This window comes from Cucurbita maxima, unplaced genomic scaffold, assembly GCF_002738345.1.
Source record: "Cucurbita maxima cultivar Rimu unplaced genomic scaffold, Cmax_1.0 Cma_Scf00034, whole genome shotgun sequence".
NCBI classification, from domain to species: Eukaryota; Viridiplantae; Streptophyta; class Magnoliopsida; order Cucurbitales; family Cucurbitaceae; genus Cucurbita; species Cucurbita maxima.
Genome location: NW_019272050.1, coordinates 1,705,819 through 1,729,062, shown reverse-complemented (window position 1 = coordinate 1,729,062; position 23,244 = coordinate 1,705,819). Strand labels below are relative to the sequence as shown.

Sequence of the window (23,244 nt, the reverse complement as noted above, 5' to 3'; positions counted from 1 at the left end):
GCCAGTGTCCAACAACTTTTCCTTTTTGAATCCAAGTTGTGAAGGTTTCCAAAGTGTTGCAATCAGCTCTAATGTTTTTGGGTCATTTCAAGCAACATTGGCCATGTGTAATCTGGATACTTTCGTGGTGGGTTCTTCTCCACCAATTCCTCCGGTGCCCTCACCACTTTGTCATGCGCTGGACATAGAAAGAAGGCCATTGATTTTCTTGCTTCCTTGCAATTCACTACAGCTCGGTGTATGCAGCTCTTGTAAATCCCATTTGTGAGACTTCAAAACACAAAAAATAAACAACCCATTTCAAAATTAGTTGAGTTTAGAAGAAGGAAGATGGAAAATAAAGAACCCTAATTGTAATTTTGTGTGACATACCGTGAAAGTGTCACCGATGTTGACGACAAAGGAATCTGGGGTCGGAGGAATTGAATACCATTGATCATTGACGCACACTTGAAGGCCACTAACATGGTCTTGGTGAAGGATTGGGACGGAGGTCGGATCAGTGTGAGGGCCAGTTCCCAACACAACCTCTGGCTTCTCACATGGTGGGTAATAATTAAGCCTCAATCTTGAATCGTTGTCCTCATAGAAATTCTTGAAGTATTCTCTTGAAACGCCAAGGCTCAGCCCCAAAATCTCCAATATCTTCATGCCCAGATCGTTCAATGCTTTCCCACACTCCTGATATACCTTCCTATAACACCATCAAACCTATTCAAACCTCACTTCCCACCTTAAATTGAATTAAATTTGAAGTTCAGTAGGTTCAGAAATTACCTGACGCTACATCTCTTCTTGTAGAAGTAATGAATAGGTTTGCCTCACATTAGGTAATGGAGACATCATCAATATGTTAGATCTCACTGTTTTATAAGACTCATTGAGCCCCATGAGCAATTGCATCAACTTGTCTTCTTCGCGTTGATCAATATGTATTTGACGTTGATTACAGGTAAATGGTGTGCGGTACGCTTCCAGTTCATCCCAGAGTGCTTTGAGCTTGGTGAAATATGTTGACAGTGCCATGGATCCTTGTGACATCGTTGCTATCGAGTTTTGTATCTAAAAAATTGCTAGAGCATTCTTTTGTGAGAATTGATCGTGAAGATCAACCCACACTTATGAGCTGTCTTGGCGTGAATAATGCCTTTAGCGATATCTGGTTCAACGAAATGAGTTAACCAAGATATTATCATATTGTTGTACTGATTCCATAGTTCAAATTCAGTTGAATTTGCATCTTGGGACGGTTCTTCAATTGTGCTATCAATCAATGAAGCCAATTTTGTTATTGGCAATAAGAGCATGCATAACTGATTTACTCCATAATTGTTAATTCGCTCCATTTAATTTGATTGGAACGAGTGAATATCCTAACTGATTAGAGTGATAGAATGTGTTAAATCATCCGAAATTTTGAGGCTGGATTTGGCTGATTCGAAATTTTGATATTTAAGAACACCAAGATCGGCGCTCTGATACTATGTTGAGAATGAGAAATAGAAATAGAATTGGGATCGAAGGTATGATCTTCATTCATGTTTACCACGTTTAATACCACGTTTACGAAAAATATATAACTAACTATAAATAAAAAAAATATGTCCTTAATCAAATCTAAATCTAACCTAAAATATATTTCTAACCTATCCCTAAATATCTCTACTCCTAACTAATTATTAAAATATATCTTCAAATATCATATTTTTTTCTGCTGCAAATCAGCTATTAGTATATCCATAATTCTCACCTACCTTCCTTTGAGCCCTTTGCTTCACATCCAAAGGCATTGTAAAGAACTCATTCATACACTCATGAACAGCTTTCATCAATTCCATATCAACTCCATGGTTCACCACTACAAAGAACCCATGTTCTCTACAAGCCTCGTCCACCAGCCTCGTTGCCTCTTCGACATCACTTTCATTGCCACTCAAAAACTTATTCAAGTCAATATGTGGAACATGTAGCTCCGGCACCAACTGCGATCCCTTAAACTCGTCCGGTCAAATGAAATATTCCGGCACCTTTGACGCGTCGGAGCCCCCAAATGTCTCACGGCGTTCCCTTTTCATCTCCTGGTTCAAGTTTGAGTGAGCGGATAATGAGGATTCGGTTGCCATCTTGCACTTGAAAGCCATTGCATGCAAAGAAAAAAATAGTTTCTTTTTCCTTTTTTGAGAGAGATTTGAGAAGATAGAATAAGTAAGAGAGTATGATAGGTAACAAACTGAATGGAATTGACAGGTGGGATTTCCGGACATTTATAGGGGATAAATTTGTTAGGAATAACTACTCTCCCATAAGCTTTCATGGCTTTGCTTTCAACTTCTCCCAAAGACTAATGAAGATATATTTCTTATTTATAAATGATGTGACTGAACTCTTTTACTCGACTGCCTGTAACAAAGATTCATTCTCTTTCCTTTACTCTTCATTCTCCTTTTAACTCCTTGTTCCGCCCTTACACAGGCCAAAGAGAGAGTCTCGCTTACCTGCCTTACCAGATGGCTTGTGAGTTTGATCTGATGTTCGAAGAACTTTGTTTAGTCTCCCATCTTGTTGAGTCTGAAAAGCCTTTAGAGAAAGAGATGAACGGGACGCAGCCAATTATCACTACTAAGTTTTGTCACTCGGACATGTATCTTAAAAAAAACATTTAATTTTCATCTCTCCCGGTGTCCTTCTTCATATCTGCATGCTTAACATTTTTCAATGTGTTCCATATTCTTGAATTCTCTCACTTGTTTAGTTTGGACATTCTTTAGTCCTTCATCGTTTTGTTCTTCAAGTTTTTTGTTTTACTTTTAGATGTTTTTTTTTATGTTCTTTTCCCTTCTTTCAGCTAAGTTCTCCATCATCGTCCACGAGTGCCTTCATATGTCTAGCTATTATCTTTAAGCTGAAGTGTTGTTTAAAATGAATTTTAGAAATGGTGTTGTAGAATAAAGAAGCAGACAATGAAGTGAAAAAAAATATATATATATATATATTTATTGTGGACCATTTTTAAAAGATAATGTTAGAGTTAGGTTGGCTAGACAATGATCTTGGTCATGATGTTTCCAATAGACTAAGCACCGTAAGATTGTGAGCAACTATCAAAAGGTCTAGACCCTAGTGCTCTCAGACTAAGAAAGTCTCGAGAAGTTGGAGAAGAACAATCTAGAGTCAGAAGTCCACATAAAACCACCTAGTCACCCTAGGAACTCAGCTTCTAGATATGACCAAGGCGAAGTTTAAATTATGGATTACGCGCTTAGGTAATCAATAGGTATATTTTCCTAGCAAAGCATGCTTGAGAAAACTCAATTAAGATTGAGGTGCTACAACTAGTACAGTTTACACGTTGACCTAGGTCAAAATATTTCTAGTAAATTTGAGTACACCTATATATTTGGATTAGGCTCGAGGAGCTAACTTCGAGTGTTCTAGAAACGAGAGATGAGATTTAAACTGTCTAGACCCCTAAGAACTTAGTAATCCTCCATGGCATCCAAGCATGACCACAAAAGTTCTTCACGCTGTTAGCAACATGAGGGTATCATCAAAGTCTTTGCTACCTATCTACTCTGGTACACATTTCGTCGAGATTCTACTCTTATTCCTGTACCATTGAGGTAGGCACAGATAGGGGAGGTGTATCGAGACGACTAGGTGCCCAACCATGTGGAAATAGCCAGCGGTCTCCTAAGCAAGGCCTCTATGCTATAAACTCGTTCTTGAGAGGGGGGAGGGGGTGTGGGACCACATAGGTTGACGCAATAGCTAGCCGGCACATGGGAGATCGCTCCCCACGAGCTCTAGTGACTTTTATGGTCCTGTGGAAAGGTCAACCAACTAACCTTCCATGGATGATATTCAGACAAGCAGTCACCATACTGTTTTTATAGTGTGCAAGGTCCCACCTCAACCCAATTCACCGTTCATTCAATGCATAAACAAAGTAAGCTGACAAAGGTCTCCAAGCCATATTGGTATGATGTCAATAAAGCTTCCATTTTCTTTTTCGCTCGATACCAGTGTCGTCAAGCCAAGCCTAGACTGGTTAGGGTTGTGTGACCAACATTTAAGTTGGATTATCTACACAAAAAATGTGCCCCGTGAGGAGACATAGGATTATGCAGGTAATCTTAGTAACAGTCTTAGTAACTGGCAAGCATAGAAGAGTCACTCCCACAACTTCTAAATGATGCTGTGGATAGAGTTCGCTAGCTAATCTCTCATAATGTGAGATTTGTCTTCAACTAACCTCTAATGATCTTTGTAATATTGTATATCGACTTAACTAGAACCACACCCAACACCCCATGGGTTGAGGGTCATTTTAACTAATTTATGTGGTTTATTTTTCACTTTATTATGTAATGGGATATTTAGATATGTGGTTACAAGAATCCTTTCACTTTTGTATTTAACAACAATGGAATAATGAATTTTATTTTTTATTTTTTAAAAATGTCTCGTACCAATAAGGATCTTATCCAATGGGAATTTTTCACAATAAGTTTATAAACTAAAAATATATCAAAATTGAAAAATTTATGAACACCATCTATAGCCTTTGTTTCAAAACTTAACACCAACAAAAATAGCTTGACAATTAAAAAATATTGAAAGATATGCATAGGTTTAAGTTAAGTTTGGTTTTATTTTATAAACTTTTGATACAAACTCTATTCATCTGTACCATTCATTTTAGATATAATGGTTGATCAAGAAAAGAGATCGATAATGATTTAGAAGTAGAAAGCTTTTAAAACATCATTTATATGACAACCTCCGAACAGAACAAAAGATGAGCAAAGCGTAAACATGTGTATTGTATATATTAACTAAACACGAAGTGATCTTCTTCTTCTTCCCAAGAAAGCTCATGAATGAACATCTTGTAGATTGGTTTAAGCAGACGTCGCAGCTGGGGAGGCAGTGTCCTCCAACGACTTTTCCTTTTGAACACGAGCCATGAAGGCTTCCAAAGTCTTGAAATCAGCCCTATAATCCTTTTGGGTCATTTCAAGCAACATCTCCCATGTGTAATCTGGATAATTCCTTGGTGGATTCTTCTCCACCAACTCCTCCGGTGCTCTCACCACTTTGTCATGCGCTGGACATAGAAAGAACGCCAATGATTTTCTTGATTCCTTGCAGTTCACTACAGCTCGGTGCAAGCAGCTCTTGTAAATCCCATTTGTCAGAGACTTCAAACACAAAAAATTAAGTCCCCGTTAGCTAATTTAAGGAAGGATTATGGGTCTATAAGTACGGAATTGGAATATATCTCGATTGGCACGAGGCCTTTTGGAAAGCTCAAAGTAAAACCATAAGAGCTTATATTCAAAGTTGACGAAACCCTAATCCTAATTTTGTGTTGCATATACATACCATGAAAGTGTCACCAATGTTGATGACAAAGGAATCCGGGGTTGGAGGAATTGAATACCATTGATCATCTACGAACACTTGAAGGCCACTAACATGGTCTTGGTGAAGGATTGTGACGGAGGTAGGATCACTATGAGGGCCAGTTCCCAACACCAATTCTGGCTTCCCGCATGTTGGGTAATAATTAAGCCTCAATATTGAATCGTTGTCCTCGTAGAAATTCTTGAAGCATTCTCTTGAAATGCCAAGGCTCAGCCCCAAAAGCTCCACAATCTTCATACCAAGCTCGTTCAGTGCTATCCCACACTCTTGATACAACTTCCTAAAACACCATCAAACAATTAAAAAAAGTGTAAGGATTAAATAGGCATAGGTAGAGATAGTGGAATTTAGATACCCATGATGGGAGAATGACGAGCCTAAAGTGTCAAGAACATAGTCATGAGCAGCGGAGGAGTTTTGAGCAGCCACACAGCGAAGGGAAAAGGTTTCCTTCCAAGGAAGCTTGGATGCGAATCTCCCAATGAAGCTATTAGTATATCCATAATTCTCACCTACCTTCCTTCCAGCCCTCTGCTTCACATCCAAAGGCATTGTAAAGAACTCATTCATACACTCATGAACAGCTTTCATCAATTCCATATCAACTCCATGGTTCACCAACACAAAGAACCCATGTTTTCTACAAGCCTCATCCACCAGCCTCGTCGCCTCTTCAATGTCACTTTCATTGCCACTAAAAAACTTCTTAAAGTCAATATGTGGAACATGCAGCTCCGGCACCACCTCCGCTGCCTTAAACTCTTCTGGCCAAATGAATTCCTCCGGTATCTTTGACTCGTCGGAGCCACAAAATGCCGGAAGGTACTCCCTATTCTTCACTTGGTTCAACGCCGGTGAGGATTCGGTTGCGTTCATGCAATTCAGCGCCATTGTTGCCTTCTTGGAGAGAGATTTGAGTAGTAACACTAAGAAATTGAATGGATTTGAGAGGTGGGAGTTCCGGAGATTTATAAGGTGGCAAGAAGGGTAAATTTGGAAATTTGGTATTCTCCCAAGAAAATTTAGTAATATCCTTATTCAAAAGTATGTATTATCCTTTATCCAAATAGGTTTATAGAGATTTATCCAAATGAGCACTTATCTCGAGGGTCATGCAACCACACACAATGATAATGGATTGATGTTAATTCTGACTTAGCAATGTTTAATGTCAAATTGCCAAAAGTTTTATGCAAGATTGGATTTCTGTTACTTAGTTGCCTATTATAACTCCGTTCTTCTTACGTTATTACATTTTCGGTATGTAACGGCTCACATTCATTATTAGATTGTCTTTTAAAAAAAATTCCTTTTCTACTTTTCCTCAAAAACACATTTATTAGAGATTTGTTGGAAAAACTCAAAGAGGATAATATCTACTAGGGTGAGTTTCGGCTATTACAAATGATATCAGAGCAGACACCGGACGGTGTGCCAACGAGCACGCTTGGCCTCGAAGGGGGGCAAATTGTGAGATCCCACCTCGATTGGAGAGAGAAACGAGTGTCAACGAGAACACTAGGTCCCGAAGGGGGGTGCATTGTAAGATCTCACATCGGTTAGAGAGGGGAACGAAACATTCTTTACAAGGGTGTAAAAACCTAAAGAGAAGTCCAAAAGAAAAATTGAACGAGAACAGTATAGACTTAGACAGTGATATGATTAATAGGACACTATAACGTATGATATTTTTAAATTTGAAAATTCGTTCTAATAACTATTTTAGGTTTGTTTGAGAATTTTATTTAATAGTTATTAAGAGATAACCATATTGCGATGGTCTCCTCAAATCAATTGAAATACATTGAATTTGAATTGGAATGGAGTTGATACGGTGTTGATTCCTTTATTGGAAACAAAGAAGGCCAAAAAAGAAAAAAAGTTAAAATATGTTGAATTCGATAGAGTACCAATGTATGTCGTTCCTTTGCCATAAACAAAAAAGGGCCAAACAAGAACAAAAATCAATTTGCTGGCTGGGAAAAATTTACAAAAAAGAACAGCTGTTTTAAATTATCCGGAATGTTACGATCGGATTGCCACGAAAGGATGAACACATAAAGAAATATAATAAAAGTAAAATAGTAAACAATTAAAAAAATTACCAAAGATACGGTAAAATTTTAAGAAAGACAGATACAAAAAGAATGCAATGACCACCCAAAAAAGAATACACATAAACATTGACAGCATGGGTCGGCACCTCAACTCGTACCTAAAAAATAAAATGAGATAGGAGTGAGTACGCAGCCTACGTAGGCTCTCATCGCATCTTTAACTTAATAATCTTCTAGGACTTGTCTTAGGGCTTTAAGTATGTAACAACTCAAGCACACCACTAGCAGATATTGTCTGCTTTAGGCCGTTACATATCGTTGTCAGTCTCACGATTTTAAAATGCATCTACTATGGAGAGAGTGTAGCCCTACTAAGACCAATGACGAGCTCTGATACCATTTGTAACAATTCATGCCCACCGCTAGCAGATATAGTTTATTTTGGCCCATTATATATCATCGTCAGCCTCACGGTTTTAAAACGCGTCCACTAGGGAGAGTTGTTCACATCCTTATAAGGAATGCTTCATTCTCCCCTTGAATCGATGTGGGGTCTCACAAAGAAGTTCAAGCCTAGTTCAAGAATCTCTTAACTACTACCATACACCATAGTGGTGCCTATTATGAGCTTTACTATTTATGTAGTCTCTTATCTCCTATTAGAGCGGGTTTCCTTTGCACACAATAATAGCTCTTCTATATACTACTTATGTAGTCCCTCTTCCCTCTCAGGGTGGGTTTGTCCCACACAATAGTATATCCTCAACTAGATACTTGTGAAGTCCCTTGTCTCCTATCAAGACGGATTATTATACACATCGTAGCGTTCCCTCTCAAGGAAATTTATCATACATATGGTAGTAGTTCCCCACATTTTCTACTTATGTAGTCCTTGTCCCCTCTCAATGTGGGTTATCGTATATACAGTAATAGTTTCTTATGTCTTCTATTCATGTAGTCCCTCGTCCCCTCTCAAGACGGGTTATGCCCTACATACAATAATGAGTCTTCGAGTCAACTATTTTATGGTCTTTCACCCCCTATTAAGGCGGGTTATATCCTACACACAACAATGACTTCTCAAGTTGTTCCATTCACGTTACCTCAATCTTATTTCTCCTAATTTTCCTTAGATGTTGTGGAGATTTACTTGGTTTTAGGGCATTCAGGCGGTTTAAATCTCAACTAGTTTCCAGGTTGCTTGGGGTTAACTCCACGTGGTTAAACCAAATCTCTGGGTGCACCGAAGTCTCTAATTGTCTCTCACGATCTTAGGGTGCTTGGTCTATTGAAAGCATACTAATCATAGTCAACATATAAACTACATTCTTTACTAGGAAGATATTGTATCGACCACCTAGAGTACTGAAAATAAGATCTAAACGTTCATGTAAGCTTACTATAAAGATATTCTTATCGGTCAACTAAGCATAAATAATCCATACAAACATCCACATGAATCTAGCACACAATTTAACATACAATTCAAACATGCTCAATAGGGAGATAACGTCCATCTAAAACCTGGAGCGTAGATCACAAGTTTTTTATTCTCCATTTTGCACATCAGAATGCATTTAATAAACCGAGGAATTTTCATAATTTAGTTTAACATTATGTACACCTATCTAGATTTGCCCATATAAGTCCTAAATATGCATATTCAAACTACCTAAGGTAAAGTAAGTTTGCATGCTAGTACGTCCTAGCAATCACAATAGGTATTACTTGTCTAAAGTCCTTACGACAACTTACAGGTTTGTCGCGTGTGTTTTAGAGTGGTTACTAGCCAGAGGAATTTAGAAATTCTGGAAATCTCCTAGAGGAACCTAATTCATGTAAAAATACAATTAATATCAAAATCGAGATGAAAAACTGACAAACATGGGTCAAATGGCGAGGGAAATGCGACTCGAGTGCCCTATACGCGCGGGAAGAGTTCCTAACGCGTGCTTACCACATGTGCATATCAAATGAGAACTTCCTCACGAAGTAAATGGACATGAATTATGATCAAGGTCGAACTTTGGATGACTGTGGGCTTACAACAAAATTGGATATATTCAACCCAACTTTATCATGGACCCATATTTAGTGGCCTCTAAATGAAAAATGGCTAAAATATTTCGCGAGGCTACCAGGTTTCTAGGTGGTCGAGGGTGAATATTTTTTCATTTGGTTTATATGTCGGGTACATACGGCTCTTGATTCTTTAAAAACAATTGACAACAATCTATGTCGGCCGATGTGTCACCACCCCCAAGCTGTATGCACTTTCAAGCTAGTTTGGATTCATAGTTCTATTTTTAATACGTCAAATAGACAATATCATTCGCCGTATCATATAAACCACCGAGTAAATAAAAGTTCATCATCTAAACCCTCTCCATAGTTCAAATCAAATGGCAAAAAGATTCAAGAAATGACAACAATGAAAATGATTGAAGATTATTCCGATCAAAAGAAAAACAAACCCGTGAAAAAAGGGAAAATTTTAATAAAAAACACTGTTAAACTTACACATCAGTCCTGAAAATTGGCTGATCTGATCTGATTAAACACGACGGCAAACACTTTTTCGATCAGAAACAGCCGCCATTTTTCGAAGGTAGAGCTTGCCAGACCAGAATTACCAGAAACCCACTTCCTGTTTTAGTCACTTTTTTTTCTTCTTTAATTTTAAGGTAAATTTTTTATTCTCTCAACAACACAACAACAAAAAAAAATGTATGAAGCTTTTTCTTTAACAAACTCTCCATCTCTTACAGTCAAATCAACCCACCACCCGCTGCTCCGGTTGACGTTGACAGAGACGACTGAAGCTGCAGCAGGTGGTGGTAACAGTCGGCGGCGGTTGGCCGGTGCTCAGGGTTTTGATCCATACACCGGTTTTGAAGTTCATTTAACATCTTCGGAATCCCAATTAACCCACAAGTTTTAATCAAAAATCCCACTCCCCACATATCCACTTTAACCCCATGCAAACCCCTTTCCATTTCCGGCGCGTGCCTCACACTCGCTGCCGTCGCTGCACCGTACGGGTAAATCTGCGGAGCTCCAACCGCCTCTTCAAACCCACAAAGAATCCACTCCCCGGTGACTGTCTCATCGTCGTTTGTTTTTTTCATCACCTTTTCCCAACAAATATCTCTATGCATGAAACACAAATCGTGCAATGCCACAAGCGCTTTGGTCACGTTTTTGAGTGCCTCAATTAGTTGATCATAGCTTGTGGGCTTCAATCTGCAAACCCTCGGCTTAAAAACCAATGCCAAATCTTCCTCGGATGCTCCGAAGATGAATTCCGAATGTGGGATTCTTTGATCCAAGACATCATAAATCTCTTTCGCCGCCGTCCACTTCCTTCTACAAGAGAAAATTTTGGTCACCAAATTTGGTGTCATTTCCACCACAATTCCATTTCCCATATCAATTCTCTCAAAATCACTATAAATTGGCAATTTGTTGCATCGATCGGCTAACAATGATAAAACACCACCAATTCTATAACATGGGACCAACGCCTTCAATCTCTCACTAGGTGTTGATAAATCTAACGAATATAGATCGGTTCGGACGACTCGGTTATCTCGACCACGACTTAGTGAACAAAATGTTACCAAGAACCCTATAGTGTAGTAACCCAATAAATAAGGGATGTCTAAATAGGTCCAAAGTAGCTTCTCCACTATTGAATTAGAGGGGTCGAGATCTTGGTAACCATCTTTGATTTGATCAGTTTCTTCACCTCTCCATAAACAAAAATTTCTGATGAATCCCGTTAAATTTGGCCATTGATCTTGCAAACTATCAAGGTTGGTGGATGAAGGTGAATTGGGTTTGCGGATTATTTGCATTTCCATGCAACAAAACTCGGAAACAAGGCGGTTGATGCAATCATCCCAAAGGCCTATGAATGAGTCTCGACTTGAAGGGGGTGTTGTAGTCCTAATACAAGGGTTGGTGCGTATGATAGGACATAAAATCTCGTAAATGAAGGATTTGCAATCTACCATTTCGGTTGTGGTTGTAAAGAACACTTCTTTCCCTTGTGGTAAGTATTCATATACATCCTTTCGAATTGGGAATCGAAGCTCTTCCGATGGTGGTTCTTGTATGTACCATGAAAGCTCCGATAAGCTTGGAAGAGATAGCGGCGGGATTCGAAGACACCCGACATAGTATTCCGTTAAATCTTGATAATTCCACGAAGAACTTGCTGAACAAAAACCGATTTAAGTCCCCTAAAGTTAGCCATAGTCCACATCCATGAAGTATTGAGCTAATTACCAAATACTTTCCAAACTCACTAAGTACCAATTATAAATTAAACTAACTCGGGAGATATTGTCTTTTTTGAGTTTTTCCTTTAAAGTTTTTAAAATGTGTATGCTAAGGAGAGGTTTCCACGCCCTTACAAAGAGTGTTTCGTTCTCCTCCCAACCAACGAGGGATCTTACAATATTCATATTGAAAATGAGTAGAAAGTCGGTCAACTTACATCTTGAAGAGAGTTCGGTGGAGTGAAGAATTGGGAGTCTCTCATGAGGAACTGACATGAAAATGGTAAGCCAATATTAGATCAATTAGAGAGAGATGATAAGAAAAAGTAGAGAACAAAATGATGATGAAGCGAACCAGTGGAAGTGTAGAATGGGGATTTTCTTCTGCCAAACACTTTGATTTGCTGTCCGGGAACAAATCTATCAACTGAGAGGCCCTTAAGAGGGCCATCGTCATTACATTCCATAGTGCAAGCAACCATTGATTCATCAAAGAAAGTTAGCTCCTCAGCATTCAAAAAGCTACATCCTTCAACTCTAATCCTCCCTCCTCTCTGCTCTTCACTTCCTTCTTCACCCCACAAACTCACTGACTCCTCCCACACCATTCTTACTTTCCCAATTCGACGAACACTACTACAATCAACCGAAGCATAATCGACTCGAAACACTTGTTTTTCTCGACCTACACGAAAAAGAATATGAACAAAAGATTAAATTCATTGTAGTTCATCAACTAAACTTCTAAATTCACTAAATTGGATCACTTACTCAAAATTGGGAGGTGTTCTTCTGTAAAGGGAGGGGGTGGAGGGAGGGGTCTAATAAGAGGAAGAATTGGGGTAGGTTTAGTTCTCATTTTGGAACCCATAAATTGTGAAAGCTCTTCAAAAACTTGTTCATCAAAAGAGGCTGGAAGTCTATGGAGTTTACGCTCATAAGGTGAGAGACGAAAGTAGCTTTTTCCAATCAGTTGCTCTCTCTCTCCTCCTCTTTCCCATTCATAAACCTTTCTAAATTCACCCAACATGTTGTCCCACTTTGTCCCTGCCGTTTTAGCATCTCTATTAACACCATATTTTTGGAGATACTCGGCCACTTCCCTATCTTTATCCGCCCTTGTTTTCCCACTTCCTCTTCCCCCTTGACCTCCCATAATGCCACCCTCATCCGATCCACCTGCAAAAATGGCAATCAAAATTTGATTATTGGAAAAAACGTTGATGACCCATGTGTTAAATCTTCATAAAAATTGAAAAAGTTTGAAACTTTGGATGACCCATGTGTTGAATCTTCATAAACATTGAAAGAGTTGGAAACTTTAGATGAATTGGAGAGAAATTTTTGAAAAAAAAAAGAACCTAATTTAACAGTTGTTTTGTGCGACCTTGATATTGGACCCTCCAAGCCCTAGCTAACCACAACATCTCATTAGGTTTCCAGACTGGGCTAACATACTTCCCCTTTCTGTATTGTGGCTGATTTTGAGATTCCCCTTCTCCTTTATTCCCCGTCGTCAACGGCAAAGGGGAGTGAGAAGGAGATGATGTTGTATCCGACGACGACGCAGCGGCGGTTCCGGCCGGACGTTGTGACGGCGAGGGACTGGAGTCACTGCCTACAACGGCTATTTGCGGCTGAGATGATGATGGAGATGGCACAAGCTTCCATTGGCCCGCCGGGTATCTTGTCCGCTTTGGGTTCACAACCTCAAACGGCGGAGTATTTCCAGTTCCAGTGGGAAGATAGAGAGGCGTAGAGATAAAAGGAGTGGAAGAGTCATGGTGGTGAAAGTGGCGGCGATGCAGGTGGCCGCCCCCGCCGCCGTTTGGAGGCCTTGTTTCTAAAGAATCCTCTAGTGGGTGTTTAGGAGAAGAGGAATCATAGTCGTGTTGGTGAGAAGTTTCAGTGTTTTCAGGCATAGTCTAGAAATTATGAGGCCAAAGGGAAAAGAGCTAAAAATGAAGTGTTCAGAGAAGAAGAAGTAGTAGCAGCGTTGGAGTTATGGGAGAAGGAGACTTAGTTAAACCACAAAAAAGGGTCCAATTGGGGTTTGGAGTTTTACCTATTTTTGCCTAGAAATATTCATTATTAAAGCGATCAGAGAGAGAGAGAGAGAGAGAGAGAGAGAGAGGGCACCAAAAGGCATGCTAAATAAAAGCATGTAATAAGTAATAATCAAATCAAACCAAACACAAACGAATAAATGAATGGACAAAAGTGTAAAAAAAAAAAGTAGAAAGAGAGCGTTGTTGGTGTATTTGTAGTGGGGAGAGTTTAAAGTGTTATTGTAGTGTGTAAAGAGAGAAGAGAACCTAAAATCAGCGTAGAGTGAGGGAGTGTAAGTGGAAGGAGAGAGAGAGAAAGGGTTAGCTTTTGTTTGGCAGCCTAAGGATGTGGACTGTTCGAATCGATGGGCTCTGCTCCAATGCCTTGCTCTTCGCACTCTTGGCTCTCTCTCTCCAACCCTATTTTATTCACTGTCTCAAAACTCAAATGGGGTTTGTATTTGGTAAGTACGTACGTCTTTTATCACATCCTAACATCAACAAAAATAGAGTAGCTATCATCAACTATTGTTACCAAGTCATGAGCTTCTCTAATGTTTCTTCAAAACACTACATTATTACTTGTTCATCTTTCTTAATACATTCCCGTCTTTTTATTTCAATTTCAATTTCAAACCTTCTTTTTTATCGAAAATATGTATCTTAATAACAACTTTTCGTAATTGTTTTATATGATTGTTGTTTCATCTAGGAAGGTTTTTTTAAAGAAAAAAAGTATCATATATTTGTAATTAAGACAAACATGGAATTTGTTGGTGTAGTAAAGAAACATTAGTTTGTAACTTTGAGATCTCACATCGGTTGAAGAGAGGAACGGAGCATTCTTTGTAAGAGTGGAAATTTCTCTTTAGCTAGGAAGGTTTTTATATGATTGTTGTTTAATCTAGGAAGGTTTTTCGTTTAGCATACGCATTTTAAAAACCTTGAGAGAATCCCGAAAGAGAAAGCTCAAATAGAATAAAATCTGCTAGTAGTGGGCATGAGTGGTTAAATCAAACTAGATGATAGAAAGTTAAAGAGCTCTCTAATGAATGAGAAATGTGGTTATGAGAGTACGTGGAGTTGGACGGACTACTTTTCATGATCTCATTCATACTTCGAGGAGTGAGTTATTGTTTTGATTGAGGGTTAAGTTAGTGTACTTTCAAAAGTTGTTAAGTACTCGATGAGATAGAATTCAAATGTGTCAATCCCAAAATACACGATTACACATGTAATAAACCTAAAGCATTGGAGAGTACCGAAAGATTTATGAATAGTTCGCAACTAAACGCAAGGGTTGTGTTCGTTACAAGATTTAACCGGTCATCATATTGTATAAGCTAATAATAACCATGCATCACTTAGCAAAATCACGAGAGGTTACCCAATCAAAATAAATAATATCATATCATTGTGCAAGTTCATTGTTCTACCAACAACTATTCGGTAACTTTTATACACTAATTTCTATGACGTAAACACATTCAAGAGTAGCTTATTAGTGAATGAGAGCCAATAATTACAAGAAAACCCCAACAAATAAAAGTAAGAAAAAAATGTCACCTTTGTTCAAACTTCCCACGCTCTCCCTGAGTTTGCAACACTAGGAGCTCATTGCTCTATATATGAGCCAATTTGCGTCCTGTTGCCTTCCAGCACGTCATTGCAGTGTCTTTCAAAGTCGATTCTTGTTTATGCGCCTCAACCTGCAAAAACAGCGCTACCCCATCATGCTCTACCGCACCAAAGCCTATTTCCATTTAGCTAACTTTCTTAACATGCTCTACTTGCACTGTCTATGAAGATATACTCAAAAGCTCAATGATTCAAGATCTGTTTCACCACTTTGTGTCGAGTTGCATAAATTTTATCACTAAAAGAGGAAAAGAATTAAGATCATGTGGGAGTTCATATTTTTCAAGAGGGGTTTGATGAGTTCATAAGTTGATGATTATATAATGTGTTTGGTACTCTGTGGTGGGCAGTATGAGGACTGTTTTGTGTAGTTTCCTAATGGGTGTTATGCCTTCGTTTGAAACCATTCCTCATGAGATGTTGTTTTCAAAGCTGTTGGCCCACAAATCCATGTCCTTCCATATAACAAAAGAATAACGTCCCTTCTTTTATACCTTTTTTCTCCATTTCATTTTATGGAACATGGACCATCACTTCCTTACAACACTACAAAAGGTTTATCGGTTTATCGTATATGAATATCATAAGAGTTAGATGAGTTTCTATCCTTATTAGAACCGAATCTGAATGGAAGCGATTCTAGTGATAAGATAGCTAAGAAAGATATCTTCCTTTTCGATAGTTCAATCTTAAAAACTCCAAAATTAAGCGTGTTTTACTTGAAACATTTCTTTATTGGATGATCTACTGATAATGTTCTTAGAAAACATGTGAGTGAAGATAAAGTATGTTGAAATGACATGTATTGATCTATGAGAATAGTATTTACTCCTAAAAGCGATGAGTAAGTTGCTTAACCATGTCTCGAGTAATGAAAGGAAATGTCAAAACTATAAGATGTCGAATTAAGATTCCAAATCATGGGCATGAGTCGTTACCCTATCACATATACAAATTCCAAATCTTGACCTGAATCCTAAACGTGAATAAACATTCATATAGTTTAAGGGCGATGAATCCAACCACTTTCACCCTTGGTTTCTTCCAACTCTTACCCTTCACAGATTGCAACCATTGAAACTAAATCGAATAATATAATTGAAATAATATCAATTATTAAGTTTAATTTAATGAGAAACGTTGAATGTACTGTGAAAGTTTAATGTAGTGTTCACATTATTTAAAGCCGAACATAAGATAATTATTATCAAATTGCACGATTACAACCCCAAAGTAATTAAGTTCTCTTCATATTAATTAACACTTATGTGTGCTTTAACTACCTTCTCCTGCATTATCCACACCATTTAATTTCACTCACTTTTTTGAGTTCTTGGTTATTACTTGTTATTTTCATTGCTAACTTTTTAAATTTCAATGATTTTATGAGTTATGATGATTTTCCACACGTGGGTAATGGACCCTAAGTTCTCACCATTCTATATGTGTTTAATTATTGGAAAAGATTCAGAAAAAAAAAGCAATAATTGACTTGAATCATTCATAGAAATCTTCATTGGTTCACTTCCCCAAACAAAGAGAAAGGTCAAGAGTTCAAGTGAACCGTCAGTCTCTTTGTGATATCTCACATCAGTTTGAAAGAGAAACGAAATATTTCTTATAAGAGTGTGAAAATAACTTCCAAGTAGACGGATTTTAAAATTGTGAGACTGACGGATCAAATCGAACAATATTTGCTAGTAGTGAACTTAGACGGTTATAAATGATATCAGAGTCAGATATTGAGTGGCGTGTCAGTAAGGCCAGTGAAGAGGCTGGCCTCCAAGAGGATAAATTGTGAGATCTTATACGTAACGGGCCAAAACGGACAAATTCTCAATATCCTTTCCACCTAGACAGTCTATCCTTAGAAAACCCTCACTTGAGATTCACAACGCCAATAGCAGCCCCATGCAACCGCCTACAAACTATTGCACCTCGTCATCTCTAGTTTTCTGAATTGACCGACGCTTTTCAATGAAGCTCTAGACTTTGAGTGAGTTTAGAGAATGAATTGTTAGTGATATTAACATGCCCAAGTGCCCAAGTGCCCAAGTGCCCAAGTGCCCAAGTGAAGGTATAACGGAAGCATTCAGGTTCCAGATCCCAGCACTAAATAGCACAAACCGACACATAAAAAACGTCAAACATCTGAATATACAAAAGAGTGATAAAAGTAGTAAAAATTTAAGATGGATCCAAGGCCGCTGCACACAGGCAGTATGTGTACTAAACGTGAGCCTTGGAATTTGATATACCGCTAAGTTTGTGTGTGATTGCGTGCAAATAAAGCTGCAGCAGTGAAGATGGACCATTCATATAAATGCCCTCCCTTTTCTCTCTCAAACCCTAAACCCTCCTTACAATCACCCACAACTTTAGGCCGGCTGCCCTTAACCTAAACCCTAAACTCTAAAACCTCTTCTTTTTAATGTGCAAAATATTTATGTTTTTCATCCACATGCACTGACACCCATCAGGGTTTCTTCATATTTTGAATCCAATACATGCATGCCGTATTTGGCTCCCTTATTGGTACCATTTTGCTCTGCTTTTAAGCTACCACAATTGTACTTTTGGGATCTGGGAACAACCCCCTCCCCCCCTAAAACTGCTTTAATTTTGCCTCTTACCCCTCTTCACTTCTCTATGCATTGCTTTCATTTGCTTTGGAATTGAGTTGGTTCCCAAAAAAGCAACGCAATTTAAACCCCACCAATGCCTCATGCCTTCTTTTTTTACCCTTCTTTTCCTCCCATGCCCTACAAAAGCTCAACCAAAATCTCTTTTTTCCTTGCTTTTATCTTTATGTTTTTTTTTTTTCTTTTGAGAATTTGTTGGAGTCCCACCTTAACTACTTAAGAAGAAGATCAAGTGAGAAACACTATATCCATTAGTATGATATCTTTTAGGGAAATCAAAACAAAACCCATAAAAGCTTATGCTCAAAATAGGCTCAAAATAGACAATATCATGGGAATAAAGTGTGGAGGTTTAGTGTTTTTTTAACATGGTATTAGAGACATGTCTTAACTTAGTCATGTTAATAGTAGAATCCTCAAGGATTTAACAAAAAAAGTTAGGTGTTTCAAAGGTATAGTCATAGTGACTCAAATGTCTAAAAAAAATGTGTACTTTGTTTAAAAGTTCCAAAGAAAAAGTCGAGCTTTTATAACAACTCAAGCCCACCGATAGCAGATATTATCATCTTTGTGTTTTCCGTTTTGGGCTTCCTCTCAAAGTTTTTAAAACGCGCTAGAGAGAGAGAGGTTTCCACACCCTTATGAATAATGTTTTGTTTCCTTCTCGAACCGACATGGGATCTCACAATACATCCCCTTCGTGATCATCATCCTCGCTCGCACTCGTTTCTCTCTCCAATCGACGTGGGATCTCACAATTTCTATCCACAATTTATCTTGATGGGATCATTTACCTTTTATATTTTCTAAATCTACATGAACATAAATTTCGTTTTCAGGTAGACATTTAATCTTCATTTCTTCTATGAAAAAGAAATAAAGAGAACAAAAAAGCAAGAAACAATTCATAAATTTCTGCTAATAGGTTATGTCTTAAACCTGCATGTGATCCATGTTTATTTAAATTCAGCATTTACATGAATTTCAAGGTGAAATTAGATATTAATTAAAGTGTGCTAATAAATAATCCACAACTCCCCAAGCTCTCTTTAATGTTATAAAATCGTTATGACCACTAAGACGGCTGCGAGTGGATATATTAATTAATAACATCAATTCAACCCTCCATCTACCTTCCTTTTATGATCATAATTTAATGCCAAATTAATTTTTCAATTATTAAACTTACCACTTTAATCTCATCATTTAATACTTTTCAGAACAAAAAAAAATAATACTTGTTTGAATTACAACCCCGATGGATAGACAGAAGCTAATTGATTATTTATGATGAACAATCTTTTTTCAAAATAAATAAAATCGACTTCTTGATTATGGTAACCCTAAACCCAATGGATTGCCCCTTCCTTCTTAGCCCAATATTCAGATCTTCACTTTAAATTTGGGCTGCAACTTTTGTTTTATTCAAATCTTCACTCGTTCACATTTTCTATCTTGTTTGAGGTCGGGCTTCGTAGGTTACATAAACATCTTTCATTTTCGTTGAATAATCCTTATATTCCCGTAAATATTGTCTATTTTGGTCTCAGCCTCATGATTTTAAAACGTGTCTAATGTGGAGACAGTCTAGCCCTATTCTGATTAGTGTCTCGAATCGTTCGACGATGACCTAAAGTCCCTTTGACTCTTGTGCTTAAATGAGAGATGCCTTCGGGAATGATCTTTGCAAAACCAAAATCCAACAACTTTTGCTTCGATCTATGTGTATTATATGAGGTCTAGTGGGTATTTACTAAGTCATGAATGTGATGAGAGTCTAGAAGTACTCTATCTATTTTTCTTTTCTTTTTTAGGTATTCATAAATTACTGGTCGAGGTGGAGAAGCATTTTAGAGATGTGTGCAGTCATAGAGGGGATCGTTCCAAAGCGTTGATCAGTCTTTGTGTGTCGAGTCTTTTGTATTTCGTTTTGCAATTGTATCTCAAATTCATTTTCTCTTTTATAATAAATTCAAACGATTCGTCTTATAATTGAATTTTATTTTATATTTAATTTTGGGGTGGTTGTCTTTATTTCAATTTAAATTTTATCAGATTTTTATCCTTTATTTTATTTTACTTGCTTTTGTGTTCGTCTTATTAGACACATTCATTCGAGCAAATTGGTACAAAAATTTTAAGATGAGAAAACCATAAGAAACCCAACTTATTTGAACAATCTGATACCAAATATCACACTGAATTAGGGCATTCTTTCACTCAAAGGATCATGAAACACCATCTAATCAAGCAAAGAAGCTCCCAAATCCGTGTAATAAAGCAAGCAAAAGTTATGCATAGCTAGCTGGTATGGTTTCTTTTTGTATATCTATCTTATATAATATTATGTATACTTTGAATGTGTTTGAGCTCACCAACTCTCTGGGTCCTATCTCAGATCTTCTAGTTTACACAATCAGATTTTTTCTTATAACCAATGAATTCTTTTTCCATTTCAGCTTTACAAAAAATAATCCCAATAATTTGAAAACAAAGTGATGATAAGGGTTTTATGGCCCAGAATTGCAAAGTTGATACAGTTTTTGGTGCAGTTCATGAAGATCACTCCTTGAATGGAGGCATAATATTAAAAGGCAAAATTTGGTGGGCACTATTGAAGTGCTGCAGTTGGTAATGTATTTTGAAGGTCAAAAGCTGGTCGTGGCACCAAACAGTATCAAACATCATATCTCCCCAAGATAGGGTCTCCTTTTTTCTATGTCCACTCTCATTTATTTGGTGAGCTAATCCGGATAGACTATTACACTATACTATTCGTCTAATAATTTATGATTTAAAATTTAGATTTGACACCTAATAGTTTCGACATTCTTATTAATTTATTGAGATATGATCATATTACATGTTTATTTTGAACTATTTTTAAGAGTGGAGACAATCTCCACGCACTAACATGAGTCCTAGGAAATTCCTATGAGATCATCTAGCATAAGATTGCTTCAAGTCAAGTTCACTTAACTTTTAAGTTTCTATGTGATACTCGAGTAAAGAAAGAAGTACATGAATAAAATGAAATCACGTCTGAATGAAAGCGATCTTGAAAATAGGATGACTAAAAAAGACTTAAAGAAAATGAAAGTTACTATCTATACCAACAAAGTGTATGGTTCTGTTCAATGGCTCATTCATAAAAACTCCATGGTTAAAAATGCTTTGTTTGAAGAAATTCTATATTGGATGATCACTTAAGAATTTTCCTAAAATGCAAGTGAGTTAAGACAAAATATCATGATAGGACCTATGTTGGTCTGTGAGGATAGTCTTTACTTTTAAAAGCGAGAAGTAGATAACATGATCATGTTGCATGGAATCCAAGAAAACGCTAGGGACATTAGATGTTGAATTCTATTCGAATCTTGAGCATGAGTCGTTACATTTTATACACTATACCATGTAAGATTCATTTATCATCCCCTCCGAGCTCTCTCTCATTCATTCTTTTATCTCTCACGCACACACCTCTCCCCCTCTCTTATTCACTCCCATCACTCTCTCTCAAACCCCATGTAGCATCCTTCAATCGCACCTCCTTTGATGTTTGATTCCAACACCGCTCATGTCAATAATCATCGACAAGTCCCTCTCACTCGCTATTAAAAAATAAAATTATTTTTAAGAAGATCGAATCATCCACTATTGAAATAAAAACTAGTTAACATATGCTATAAATGGGACATCATCAAGTGTATACATATCCCCTTGGGGGAAGCATTGACATTATTTTATGTTTCTAACACAAAGTGCTTGCAATTATAGAGTATAAAACCATTGAACCAACAAACATTGGACCACTTTATGAACATGGTCACTAAAAAGCTCACAAGTCCATCTTTCGATTGTTAATACGATATATAAGGAAGGAAGCGGATCCGCTGACTCGAGTGCTTATGCGAGAAGTATACGTCAGTACCTTTTTTAGAGTAGCCAAAGGGAACAGCCGGCCGGTAAGAGCGAGAAGTTTTGGATTCGTGGCTCACAAGAAATTGGGCATTTTGCTTCACTCTCATTTTGTAAACAAACCAATAGAAACATTGCAAAAGTAAAGGCATTTCTACAAAAGTTGCTCCTTTTTATGATTATTTTAGTGCTCCTTTGATACTTTGAACTACTACAACTCTACTTTCTTTTTATATTTCTAAGTGGGAATATCATAAACTTACCCTGTGATACTCAATCCATGACCCAAACAACAGCTCCACATTGAGATCATAGCAGCTTGCAAACCCTGTGAAGCACATAATATTGACTTCTGCCTTTCCATCCAATCATTGAGTATCAAAGTGAAGCAACCCTTTACCTTGTTCTTAGTATATAAATATGGCTGTCCAACAATATTTTTCCTTAATATATGGAAAAAGAAAAGATCACATGCTGATTTGCACAACCTCATCAATTTCATTACTCCACTTTTATGTATTGTCATTTATTCTTGATGCAAGTATGAAATGAAAACTAAAAAAAACACACAAGAAGCTAGCCACCATTAGATATATATCAATCTGTTAACAAATTTCCGTTCTTCTAATTTTTTACCGTAATTAACATGTATTATATATATAATATATATATAACTGACCCTATGAACACTATGAACACAGAAATGTTCGTAGTTTCTTACATAAATACAACATTGGTATAGACAATACAAGACATAAATACAACATTTGTATAGACAAGACAAGACAGAAGTTCATCATTAACCAAGTATACAAACAATAGAGTAGAACTCTTCAGCTAGAAAATAGAACAATAATCTTCAAAGCAGAAAAAAAATAATGCTCATGTTTAAAAAAATAATTGCACCATCGACTAATTCATATGTAAGTCCTACCTATGATGCGTGTTCTTCATGTTAGAGCGATAGTAATGATTCTGAGATCGATATGCATCTATTTAAACACGCTCGAAAGACTTCTTTTCCATGGATATCATGCGTGTTCTTCATGTTAGAGTGATAGTAATGATTTTGTGCACATTCATGAATTAAAATTGAAAAATATGGTTTCAATGTACTTATATTAGAAAGTTTATAAGGCAAAAGAACAGCTAGGTTTGAAATAGAAGCCAGATTCTTATATGGTACAAAGGAAAGTTATTCTGTAAAAAAAGGGGGGGGGGGGGGGGGGGG

At 37.3% G+C, this 23,244-nt stretch overlaps 3 protein-coding genes across 3 annotated transcripts; all 3 read right to left on the bottom strand.

Annotated features, from left to right (window-relative positions):
- Positions 1 to 306: 306 nt before the first annotated feature.
- LOC111467371 (gibberellin 20 oxidase 1-like) lies at positions 307 to 2,123 on the bottom strand. The gene is made up of 3 exons (XM_023112229.1): positions 2,028 to 2,123; positions 1,755 to 1,982; positions 307 to 681 (listed from the first exon to the last, which is right to left on the bottom strand). The coding sequence occupies exons 1-3, from the start codon at positions 2,121 to 2,123 to the stop codon at positions 307 to 309; spliced, it is 699 nt and encodes a 232-aa protein (XP_022967997.1).
- Positions 2,124 to 4,899: 2,776 nt separating this feature from the next.
- Positions 4,900 to 6,344, bottom strand: LOC111467572 (gibberellin 20 oxidase 1-like). The gene is made up of 3 exons (XM_023112533.1): positions 5,783 to 6,344; positions 5,386 to 5,707; positions 4,900 to 5,201 (listed from the first exon to the last, which is right to left on the bottom strand). The coding sequence occupies exons 1-3, from the start codon at positions 6,316 to 6,318 to the stop codon at positions 4,902 to 4,904; spliced, it is 1,158 nt and encodes a 385-aa protein (XP_022968301.1). The 5' UTR covers positions 6,319 to 6,344; the 3' UTR covers positions 4,900 to 4,901.
- Positions 6,345 to 10,246: 3,902 nt separating this feature from the next.
- Positions 10,247 to 13,794, bottom strand: LOC111467630. Its single transcript, XM_023112598.1, has 5 exons — positions 13,155 to 13,794; positions 12,539 to 12,946; positions 12,123 to 12,452; positions 11,986 to 12,036; positions 10,247 to 11,703 (listed from the first exon to the last, which is right to left on the bottom strand). Exons 1-5 carry the CDS (start codon positions 13,687 to 13,689, stop codon positions 10,253 to 10,255), a joined length of 2,775 nt encoding a protein of 924 aa, XP_022968366.1. The 5' UTR covers positions 13,690 to 13,794; the 3' UTR covers positions 10,247 to 10,252.
- Positions 13,795 to 23,244: the final 9,450 nt, after the last annotated feature.